This window comes from Trichosurus vulpecula, chromosome 5, assembly GCF_011100635.1.
Source record: "Trichosurus vulpecula isolate mTriVul1 chromosome 5, mTriVul1.pri, whole genome shotgun sequence".
Lineage (NCBI taxonomy): Eukaryota > Metazoa > Chordata > Mammalia > Diprotodontia > Phalangeridae > Trichosurus > Trichosurus vulpecula.
The window spans coordinates 107170100-107182947 of NC_050577.1; the positions used below are offsets into that span (position 1 = coordinate 107170100).

General features: G+C 36.3%; 1 protein-coding gene across 1 annotated transcript in view; it reads left to right on the forward strand.

Annotated features, from left to right (window-relative positions):
• Positions 1 to 12848, forward strand: part of KDM7A (lysine demethylase 7A) — a 102751-nt gene that overhangs the window by 70005 nt on the left and 19898 nt on the right. Inside the window, exons 11-15 of the mRNA XM_036759200.1 lie at positions 475 to 564; positions 3296 to 3505; positions 4423 to 4547; positions 4864 to 5015; positions 12197 to 12294. Coding sequence (XP_036615095.1) covers positions 475 to 564; positions 3296 to 3505; positions 4423 to 4547; positions 4864 to 5015; positions 12197 to 12294 — 675 coding nt within the window. The remainder of the gene's footprint in view (positions 1 to 474; positions 565 to 3295; positions 3506 to 4422; positions 4548 to 4863; positions 5016 to 12196; positions 12295 to 12848) is intronic.

Below are 12848 nucleotides of genomic sequence, written 5' to 3' on the forward strand. Positions count from 1 at the left end.
AGGAAGTATATGAACCCTGGCCTTTTGGTGTCCAAAGACAAGCTTTCTCTACCATACATGCTATTGCCTATTATATATGAATATAAAATTTAGGAAATGAGCGAAGTTATCAGTACTTAGAATGAAGTTAATAATGATGGCGCTTTAATATTTACAGTGCACTTGGCTTACAGTGATCCTATGAGGCAGATAGTATGAGTGTTATCATTACCATTTTATAGAAGAAGGAATTGACACTTGCAGAAGTAAAAGTACCTTGTCCATCATCACAGCTAACATGTAAGAATTAGAATTTGAACCCTGGCCTCCTTACTCCCAAGTTTATTGATCTTTATATCACATCATACTACTTATTTAGATGTGCATATAAAACTTATAGAATGAAGAAAGTGAGTATGTATGTTGGATATTTAATTTGCCTGGGTACTTTTAAGAAGTGTTAACTTTTATTTTTGTTTGTTTATCTAAATACAGCTTGTATCAGAACATGCCTTTGAAATTCCAGATAACGTTAGACCGGGACATCTCATTAAAGAACTTTCTAAAGTAATTCGTTCAATAGAGGTAAGAGTACAAACAGTTGCCTAAATGAATATTAATGTTCTGATTTTTTTTTGAAGCACATAATTATAATACTCTAAAAAAAAACTTTGGAAAACTGTTCCATGCTTTAGAAAATGCTGTATTATATTAGACCTTTTCAAATAGTGATCTAAAATTTTAATTTCAGAAAGTTTTAAAGTAATTTGGGAATGCTGTAATGATACTGTGTTTTAATTGGGCTCACCAGGAAGCATGCCTTTGGGTATATTCAAAAAAGGAAAAAAAAGGGCATATTTAATAAGTTTTGAGTATAGGCCTAAAATCAGAGAGCCTTCAACAGTTTTCATGCATAACTGATTATAGCTCCTAAGAGATTAACAAATGATTGGTAATTAGAGAGCTAGTACAAATGTAACTGAGGGAATGGAGTTAAGTAAGCAAAGAAATTTGGAGAAATAAATTTGAATCAGAATTTAGTAGGATAAGATTTGACAGAATGATGGTTATAGGTCATTGAAGTAGAGAGTGTTAAGGAAACTTGATTAGAGAGCATCCTTTGTAGAATAATAATAAAGCCAAATGGTTTTAATTTGATTAAAGAATTTTTTGGCAGCTAATTCAGACTCTGGAGGAGAGTTATGTAACTAAAACAATTCAATTCATACATATTTATTAAGAACCTTCTATGTGTGAAGCACTGCACTAAGTGATGTAATACAAAGACAAAAATAAAATTGTTCTTGTTCTCAGGGAATTTACATTTTATAGGGAGGATTCAATATGTACATAACTATAGAGTAATTTGGGAAGAGGGAGGAGTAATAACATGAAGGATCAGGGAAGGCTTCAGAGCAGAGATGGCATCTGAGCAGAAGTTGGAAGAAAAAATGAGGCTCCTGAGAGGCAGCAGTGAGGAAGGACGACTCCCCAGGCTGCATCTTGCATATAGCACATGTTGAAAGAAGAGACTGGTGGTAGTATGATTAACAGCAAAGAATCCAGACACCAGACTGGCTGTGAACTCGTAGCCTAGTAATAGCTGACGTCTCTGTGGATATCTGAACCGGTGTTTCAATGGCATATAGGGAACACCAGTGAGGAAGCTGACTTACCTTTTGTGCAATTTATTGTGTCATATTGTTGCTTAGACCCTCAGGAAGTTAGATGACGTGCCCAGAATCACACAGTTACATGTCAGACGTACTGGGACATACTGGCTTCAAGGCTTACTAGACATTCTACCCTGCTGATTTTCTGTGTAAAATGCTTTTACATACGTTATCTCATTTGATCTTCAAAACAACTCAGCAAGATAGTTGCTGTTATCCTCCATTTTATACATGTGGAAACTGTGGCTTAGGTTAATTGACTTGCTTCTGTGCTTCTTTGTATAGTTAAAAACAAAAAGTTATAAATACTCTCAGTATGACCATATTGAGGGGCTACTATTATGTAGTAGACAGTTGGCCTCAGAGTTAAGAATATCTGAGTTCAAATCCCATCTCTGATACATACTGACTGTGTGTGTTCTTAAATCTTTTAGTGCTTTAGGCTACTCTCTAATAGTATAAACAGAAAAGGCTAGGATTTTTAAAGAGTAATAGGAAGCTTCAATAAATTATACAAACCTACTTTTAATGGTTTTTAACTGGCCCCAAAGCCCACTTTTCTTGTTTTTAAAAAAATTATTGTTCTTTTGTTTTGTTTTTATATTACCTACACTTCCCACTGTTCTGCAAAGCCATCCAATGTATCAAAAAATTTTGGTGCTATATGCAGTGCTCCACACCCATAGTTCTCCTTCATTTGCAAAAAGAGTAAGACGAAGTGTCTTCTCTTATCTTCTCTTTGGCACCAAACTTGGTTTTTCATAATTTTGTAGCATTCACTTGAGGTTTCATTCAGTTGTTCTTTCCATTTACATTGTAGTACTCATGTATACTTTTGGTTCTATTTACTCTGCTTTGAGTTGTTTTCTACAAGTCTTTTCTTGCTTCTTTGTGTTCATATAATCATTGTTTCTTATAAAATAATGATATTCCTTTATATTCACATACCATAATTTGTCTATCCATTCCCCAGTCAGTGGACGTCTACTTTGTTTCTAGTTCTTTGTTCTCTCAGAAACCTGCCATAAATTTTTTGATGTATGCGGGATCTTTTTTTTTTCTCCATTTGACCTCTTAATTACATGTGCTTTGCAATGGAATCTCTGTTATGTCTTTGGGTAATTCTAAATTGTTTTCCAGAATGATGTGACCATAATGCTCTAGTTTGTCTGTTTTTCCACACTCCCTCCAACATTGATTATTCCCATCTCTTCTCTTTTCTGTCAGTATGCAAAATGTTATAAAGTGTAGTTTTGGTTTGCTTTTCTCTTATTATTACTTTTTTGGGGCTTTCTTGCATATGGTTATTAATACTTTGAAATTCTTTGGGAAATTGCTAGTTCATATCATTTGACTAGTTATCTCCAGGGTAATGAATTCTGGTCTTCCGTATTTTATGATTTGTGTTCGTGAGTATCTTGGAAATCGAACACCTATCAGAGATATTTGATACAAATTGGGGAGCACATTTTTACAGATATTCTTTGCAAAGCTATTTGTGTCCTATGATTCAGTCCTTTTGAGGGATTTTAAAACTGAATTGTTTTTGTTTTTACAATATACTTTTAAAGCTTTTTAGGTAATGGAAAATATGGTCTTCCTGTGTTTTCAAAAGTATTCTGAATTATTTTCAATTTTTGAAGGAGGAAAACAGTAAGCCAGTCAAATCTCAGGGAATCCTTACTACATGTCCAGTTTCACGATCCTCAAACGAAGTATCCTCCCCATACCATTCCAGACGGAGAATGAGGAAACTTCGAGATCATAATGTTAGAACGCCTTCTAACCTGGACATCTTAGAACTCCACACAAGAGAGGTGCTCAAAAGACTAGAGATGTGCCCATGGGAAGAGGCAAGTATGATGTTTCTGGAAGGGGAGAATAAGAAATAAGATGCTCTTCAGAAGGAAAGTGTCTGACAGTCTTAGTGGTCAGACAGTATCAGTTTTATAATGTTTTATTTTTGCAAACCAGGGTCATTGGTTATAATGATTGAATTTTTTTCACTCCCAGACTGATTGAAGAAAGCATCATGTGTAAGCTGTTATCTTGGAGAGTGTATTTTACCACTTGGGTACTAAAGTCTCTTCAGGAGTAGTGTTGATGCATCTGTAGAGTTCACTTTCTGTAATTTAAAATCTGGAAAGAAGAGCTAGCACAAAATACTCAGTGTAATTATTAAATAAGGTTGGAAGGATTACTAAATTAAATTTTTTTAATATGGTGATTTAGAAACTAAATTGTGTAATTTTTGTTCTAAGCCTACATTACCCAAAAATAGCTATCAAAGAAAGACTAAATATAATACCAGAACTCCCTATTAGTGTCAGGAAAATACATATTTTTGAGTATGACAGAAATATTTTTTATGTTTAATATGCTCCCTCATCTTTATGAAGGGAATAGGGAGGGAATAAGCATTTATGAAATGCCTACTATGTGCTAGACACTGTGCTAATTGCCTTTGCAAATCTTATCTCATTTGGATGGCACAGCAACCCTTTGACACTTTGTAGTCTTTATTCTTAACTATTGGGTCATGTGCAGACAGTGTTAAGTTATAGGTTGTTATAAAATAAGCAGGTTGTTCACACTAGCTTGTTCAGAAGAGCAATGGATAAGCTGAGGTTGAGGAGAGTATAGAAGAGATGGCCTTAGGCTTCTCAAAAATGGGAAAAGAATGAAAATCCAGTACAAGCTACTGTGTGCTCAAAAGTCTTACTTTAATTTTTGTTGGAAAGTTAAAGTAATACAACTTTTATACCTTAAGGATAACTTGAACTCTAAATTGAATGGAAGATTCAACAAGCACCTCCAGCCATCTTCTACAGTACCAGAGTGGAGAACAAAAGATAATGACCTCCGATTACTGCTGACAAATGGAAGAATAATTAAGTATGTAAAGTAGATGGTTGTATACTTCTGTTTACAAAATAGTTATATTTAGCAGAGTTGGCTGTAAAATAAACATCAAGAAACTAAACAATTTTTACCATTTTACTTAAATTATAGTTATATATTCCAATGAAATACATTACCTGTGGATTTTCTTTATTCATATAATGTCTATTACTATTTATTGTTGATAAATTAACTAAAACATGTTCTTAATTAGCTTTAAATAGTGATGAATTCAGAGGGATTGAGGGAAATACTGCTTTACGTAAAACTTACCATGTGTTTTGACTCTGTTTTTCCCCCTGAAATGCAGAGATGAAAGACAACCCTTCACAGATCGAAATCTATATACAGCAGACAGTGAGAATGAAGATTACATGGAGAGGTCAAAAAAGGCAAAGAGCCTAAAGATAGAACAGATTTCAGAAGGACAGGGGAATATAGAACCTCAGAAACCACTTAATAGTAAGTTCATTTTCATTTGACTATTTTATATTAGTTTTCTATCACATAATTTAATTCTCTAAAATAAGCTTCCAACAAATTAAGAAATCGTGTGGGATGATGTAGTGCCAATGTGATACAGTGGCTATGGCTGCTATGAATATGCCGGTATAGTTCTGAATTGCAAGATATAACAGACTCTTCATGGAAGACAGAACCAAAACATTTATTCAAATACCAGAAAGCCAAATCCATCATAGCAGCAAAGAAATCTATGCACATTATCGATGCAAGGGGCACCAAACTTCCTGAAGCCTTCCTTCTGTTAAGGCCTTCCCACAAATGAGGACAAAAATCACTCCCCCCTCACTCATGCAAGCTGCTCGGTGTGCGGCCCCCCTCCCCAGCTCTGACTGCTCTGTCTAACTTCCTCTCAGCTGTGCTTCACCCTTACTGCTCTTCCTGTTTGGCAAAGCTCGTCCCACCACAGGCTCATTTGACTCAGACAGGTCACATGGGCCTATGCGCCTATTAATGGATGGGAAGATCTTCAAATTGTATTACCGTTACAGATGATAAGCATTATTAAATTTGTTGTGGTCTCTCATTCATATGAAGTTATTTCTAAATAGTTTTTCAGAACAAATGCAGGGCATCAATAGAGAAATTCTCAAAGATGCTACTCATAATGTTGAAATGAGAGTGTGTGTTTGATGGTACCTTTAGTAGTCAGAACATTCACTGATGAAAGCTTAGAGGAGGTAGCATGGGGCCAAAAAGGGCACTGAACTTGAAGTCATTAAGACTTAGGTTCAAATCCAAGTACTCGACGATGTTTGTGACCCTTAGCAACTCACTGAACTTCTCTGGGCCTCAGTTTCCTCATATATAAAATTAGGGAGTTGGACTCAAACTCTAAGGGCCCTTCTGGCCCTAAACGTGTGATCCTATGATGCTGCATTTATTTTGCCTACATGCTCCAAAACAGAAGACAAAATTATTATAATTTTTATGCATTGCTTATTTCACATGTAGTATTTAAATTGGATAGGGACGCAAAGTCATGGAGATCCTCAGCAGCAATGAACGGACAGCATGTCAGAATCGAGGGATGCTGTAGAGCACCTATATCCATTTGGATATAGGCTGTAAATCAGATACTTACTTCTAGTTGTTATATGCCCCATTTAACACCAGAGGACTTTCTCAGAAAGTCAAGCTCTCTGTTCCTCTCAGAGATCTGGCTGCCTCTTTATTTTTAACTGTGGATGGCAGTGCTAATCTCATCAATTTAAGAATTTTTGTGATTTTATTCAGTCAGATTACGGTTTATTATGCCCTACCCACATTATAAATTTTGTAAAATTTGTAAAAACAAAATTTTGTGGAAGTACTTAGCACAGCATCTGGTATATTAGTAGGCTCTATATAAATGCTTTGTCCTGGGTTGTTTTGGGGATACGCTGTCTTCCTGGGGCTTTTCTGAATTTAGTGGAGCCAGTAGGGACTTTGATGTCCCTCTGCAGTGATAGACCAGGAAAATGTCCCTGTCTTTTACTTCTTTAGCCATAGAATCACTTTTTTCTGTTTATCACCAATTACCTTCATTCTCTCTAAGGGAATCCCTACAGTGATGAGGCTCACATGACATGTGGCACAGGCACGTGCATACTTGTTAGTTTTTCAGGTTCTTGAACATTCTGAATTCATAGTTGATGAATACTGGTGCCCATCTCTGGTAAGCAGCATCCACTGGGTGCTGGTCAAAATGCATCAGTAGATTGTTTTCGGCCCACATTTAAAATCGTGCTTCATACATATAATTTAGGAGCTTTTCAGTGGTGACCCACTTTAAAGCCAAGAACTCCAATTTTTGTTTGGGATAATAACTTTCACACTTAGTAAATCCTCTCCTGGCAAATGCATTTTGTTTCTGGTGAATGATTACTCTGTTAGTTACAAGATTTCTCCTAACTTTCCTGGCTAGCATGACTGTGCAGCATGAATACATAGTGTAAGCCAGCTAACCGAGTCCAAAGAATCCTCTTCACGTTTCACATCACAACATTCACCACATGGTATTAATAGGTTCAATCCATATTGATCATTCTTGATCATATACCCCATGAGGGAGACGATTAAGTGACTTAATGGTGATAGCATGATTTTTTTTTTGGAGGGGAGAAGTAATTTTGGGTTTAAGTGACTTGCCCAAGGTCACTCATGATCTTTAAAAATTTCCAGTAGCAGCCTCTAAATCCTAAAAGTATTATTGCACCTGGGTGGTCCTCATTGTCTTTAGAAAGAACTCGGAGGAACATGAGGGAAAACTAATCGAAGTGTTAGAGCCAACTGGAAGATGCTGGTCTGGGAAGGGTCAAACCTGCAAAGCCTCAGCCAAGCAAATGGGATATGTTGTGTGTCAATAGGAAGTAAGCACCAATCTGGAGAAGGTAGAATTACTTATCAGCTGACCACATCCAAACAGCCTTTGATAACTCAAAGACAATGAGGACCACCCAGGTGCAATAATACTTTTAGGAGATACATGTTTCTTCATTCTCCATAAGCTATTGAAATATGGCCAGTGCTTCCAATATTTTTTTAGGGCATGCACTCAAATTAGTATAATCCTGTCCTCTCTTTCTTTGTCTCTTTCTAGAATTGGAATCCTGAAGCATGCACTGTTTAAGTGCAAAACTGAAAACTGGTTGCCTAGTATTTTATTTTGCTCAGACATTTTGTATTCATTGGCATAATGCAACTTGTTCACTTTAGTTCTTCTCTTTAGTGACCACCTATAGGCAATGTATATTAAGCAGTGGATTGCAAGCATCTATTAAACTTCTGCTACATGCATGCTGGCACTGGGGATACAAATATGAAGAATGAAACAACTCTGCTCTCAAGGAGCTTATATTCAATTGGGGAGACAAGTATATGGATAAACATACACAGAATAAATGTAAGGAGAATAAATACAAGGTAGTGGTAGGGAAGATACTAACAGGTGATAAGAAAAGGCTTTATGTAGAAAGTAATGTTTGAGTTATGTGTTCCATGAGGTAGAGCTGAAGAGGGAGTAGCCTAGACAGGAGATGGCCCATGCAAAGATGTGGCGATTAGACATAGTGTGCCGTACATGACAAGTCCAGTGAGAAGTCCCGTTTGTCTGGGTTATGGTGATGCCATTGACAGGTTTTGCAGTGCTTTCTGAGATTTTCGTTTCGTTAATATTTTTTTTAATGTTTGCATTTCTAAATTTTTAAGCAAGTCATAAAGGTGACATCTAGTCAGCAAAGGTGTTTGCTACTTTCAAAGATGTCCAGCAGAGTCCATTGAAAAGAATTTCTCAATTAATGGTAAAGGCCTCTAGATGTTCCTGTTAGTGGATTACATTGTATCAATTGCATTAAACCTCAGAACATCTTCGTGCATTCTAAATGATATCTTAAATCACTCGAAAGAATTTGGCCTAATTATTCAACAGGAAAACCGAATTGGTGAAGAATATTTATTTCCCACGCTATCATAGGCAGTTGGATGTTTGACCCATACAGCATGTCCATCAGTCTGGTATATTTTGGGCAAACGTTTTTGTCTGAACAATAAACTGGACCCAGAGTTAAATCAGAAGAAGAAAGTTGACTAAATTGCTAATGGGAAATTCCAGTCTTTTTCTTTCTCTGAGACAGTGGCTCATTTTATTTTACATTATTTCTCTAGTGAATATTATTACATGATTTTGAATCATGGAATAATACAGCCTTCAAAGAATTAAAAGTTGCCAGAGTGGCAGATCAGAGGACAGTAGAGATGTACATGGGGGAGCAAAAACCAATAAAGAACTGAATGGGTGAAGTAGAAATATAAAAGATGTTTTCAGAGACGTGTATGAACAGAAAAGGAATCACGTTGCATAAGCAGTGAATAATGTCATATAGGCCAACATGGCAGGGGTTATTACAGTCTGCCATCTGAGGAAGTATATTACTGAGTTCATAGATTTGTAGAGGTAAAGAAGTAAACAATAATAGTAGAAGGATAAATTTAGCAAATTTGTTTGATTAAGCCATGAATTAACACTTTGAATTTTTAAAAAAATTCTTGGCAACAACAAAGTGGACCTTGACACAAAATTGCAGGTATTATTTATATAGGGAAAGAATTATCCATCTCACTCCCCCCTTTTTAAGGAAAAATCTCACAGAAATTTTATTTTTTCTCTAGCTACTTTGTAACTGAATGACTTAATAGGTTGATAAAAACAGTTATTAAAAGTTCATCTTTTTAAAAAAAATTCTTGACAAAGACTTTTCAGAAGAATTTGAGAACTTAATAGATTTGAAGAAATAACTAAATAATATACAGTAGATCAAGTGTTGGATCTAATTGACAGCTTGTTTTCATCATTAGTTGATACACATTTTGTTTAATTACATAAATTTATAGCAGCAAAAAACTTCAAAAGTTTCCAGAGACAATGTACTGGGACATTCCAAAGTAGGCAAAACTGGTCTCTGGAAACTCCATATACATGTCATAGAAACCTAGAGCAGAAGTCATGCACTTTATTCTCCAACTCAGAGCAGTCTTTATTCAGTTTTAACATTAAATACTGCGAAACTTAGATTCATACTTTGTAATTTAAGGCACAGTAGAAGCCACCGCAAACTGAAAAAGTGGCCTGGGAAATCTCTGAGGTATACAAAATGACAGCAGGAGAATCTTAGAATTGTAGAGCTTAGGATTGAGGATTTTAGACATCATGTAATCCATTCCCTTTATTTTATGGATGAGAAAACTAAGGTTTATTAGTCTTGTTGGTTACCAAGAATTAAGTAGTTATTTTTGTGGAAGGATATTAGCTGTGGGAATAATAGTAACAGTAGTATCCATAATAGTGATGATAATGATAGCGTGTATATGCTTTAAGGGCAAAGCGCCTGACACGTATTATTTAATTTTATCTTCATCATAATCCTCAGAGGTTAGGTGCTATTATTATTTCCATTTTATAGATGAGGAAATGGTGCAAATAGAGGTTAAGTTACTTGCCCAAGGTCAAACAGCTAGTAAGTGTTGGATCTACCTGACTCCAGGTCTAGCACTCTGACCATTGTAACACTGTTTTTAAGGCCTCTTCAGGAGAACTAGGAGTTTCAAGAAGTAGAGAGGGAGAGCACTCCAGACAGAGAGGAAAGCCTGTAGAAAGGCATGGGAATGGGAGGTGGAATGTCATATACAGAGAGCATCAAATAGACCGATGTGGCTAGAGCTTAGAGTACATGAAGGGGTTTGTATTTTAGCCTAAAAGCAGTTCCTGGAAGTTCTCGAACAGAGAAATGACATGGTGAGACCTGTGCTTTGGGAATATCGATTTGGCAGCTTTGTAGAGGGTATATTGGAGAGGGAAGAAATTGGATTTGGTGAAACCAGTTAGCAGGAGAGAAGATGGGTTTAAGAAATGTTGAAGAAGTAGAATTGATAAGAGTTAGTAAATGATTGGATATTGGGAGGAATGAGAATGAAGGATGCTTCCTAGTTTGTCAATCTGGTCTGGCTACCTGAAAGAACCGATATTGCTATCCATAGGAATAAAGAAGTTAGGCAAATGGGTGGATTAGGGGATGTTTGTTTTGGACATGATGAATTTGAGATATCTGTGGGGCATTGAGGCGAAGATGTCTGGCAGACTCTGTTGGTTTCCAATTATAGCCCAGGAAAGGCCTGTGAGCCAGCTAGCTAGACTTGGAAGTCACCTGCATAGAGACGATAATTGAATCCATTGGAACAGAGCATATCCCCAAGAGAGAGTCTGGGAGAGAAACGGGAGTGGGGCCTGGACAGAACAGCCTAGCAGAAGGGCTGTAAGGACTGAGGGATCTGTCAGACAGGTAGAGGAGGACTACTGATGCAGGAAAGAGGATGGGTAACATCAGGTACCACAGAGACATCCAGAAGGATGAAGCCAATGAAAAAGCTATTGAATTTAGCAGTAAAGAAGCAATTGGTGCCCTTGGAGAAAAGAGTTTTTGTTTAGTGGTGGGGATAAAAGCCAGATTGAAAGGTGAACCCAGAGGTGAGAAAGTAGAGGCAGTTAATGTAGCCTAGACAGGTTGAATGACTCTGTCAGGATCACAAAGCTTATTAGAGACAGAGTCTGGGGTCTGGTAACTCTGGTCCATTGGGCTTTCTACCATGCTGCTTCCTTTGGGCAAAGAGAAAGGCAGTACACGTTCCCAGGCCCCCAACTTCACAGCTGGTCAGATCTCTAGCCATCCTGAAGAGCTGGATTTCCTATTGATCTCATCAAGCCACCACTTGTCCCAGGAACTTCTGTCCAATAATCTGCACAAGTACTTTGATTTTTTTTTCCCCTTCATGTTTGGAATATATACTACTTTTTCTTTCTTTTTTTTATGCCGGCAAGCATCAAATTAGTTGTCTATTTAGAAACATGTTAATGCATTCCTAGTAAGGTTCCTCCATTCTGAATTAGAGTTTGTAGGCTAGGCTGGGATTTTTATCTTTGGTTAGCTCTTGGTGAATGATGTAATTGATTAGAAATAGTTTCATATGATTCAAAATGGAAATCTAGAATCATTTTTTAAAAACCACTTTTTTCTTGTTAAAGTCAAGGCTTTTTTAGAATATACCGGTATGTACTAATAGTACTAAAAAGTTTTTTACTTGAATTATTTGAGAAACTTTCCTTTATTAGAAACAGGTAGATAGGAGTGGCGGATAGAAAGAGACTTTTGATATTTCTTTCCTGAATAAAAACGCCAATGAAAATAAATAGAGCATAGGATTCTTTCTAGCATTGACTGAAAGCCAGAAGGACTTGGGTTTTGTTAAAATTCTGCCACTAACTAGTAAGTTCATCACTTATCAGGACCTCAGTTTCTTCATCTGTAAGTATAAGAAAGACTAGGCTATGGCTCTCTTCATTGTCTTAGCTTCACAGTTTCTTCCTGGAAACTAGTTTGAAAATCTGCTGCCTCTACCATATTGGACTACTTTTATCTTAATAGTATGTTCTTTTGTTTTGTTAGGTGTATGTATTCAGATTTAAGCGTGCCATATTGTTTTATACTTAGGATACAGCTTTGTACATAACTATAATGAACATTGACGTTTTCTTTGAAAATTAGCGCGAGATATTCCGGTGACTCCTATTCTCCTTTTTTTTCTTCTAGTGTTTTTTGAAAGTGTGAAATCAGAACTTAGAAATGGATCTTCACAATATTCCGATATTTCTGATTCAGAGGAATCTGCGCCTGATTGCACTGTTCAGGTAAAACCTTTTACATTGCTAAAGGAAATATTGGGGATGGGGGGAGAATCAAAATAAAACTATCGATCTCAGTTTGAGGATAAAGACTATACTTTGCAGTAGGTGTGTATCATTGACTTTTAGTACAGGGCAGTAATTATAGATGATAATCCAATATTTAAGACTGTTAAATATAGCTTTACTTTATCTATAAACTTTATCTTAAAGAAAACAAATAGAGTTTTATTTATTTTCTTTTTCTTAATTATCATTTTAAATTTCTTATTCAGGATTTCCTTGAACATAATACTGTCAGGCTACCATTACATTTTAAATATAATCTCATAGTAATTATCATAGATTTGGACAGGATTAAAATCAAATGACATCTCAGCACTGGCAGGGACCTCATAGGTCATCTAATCTAGTCCAACAGGAATAAGCATCACTACTGTAATATCCCTGACAAGGATAGGTCTTCAGCCATAGAAGAGAAGTGCAAGCGTCCTCCCTTGTGAGACAGCCCATTCTGCTTTTGGTCAGTTTGGGTTGGTAGGAGTTTTTCATTATACTGA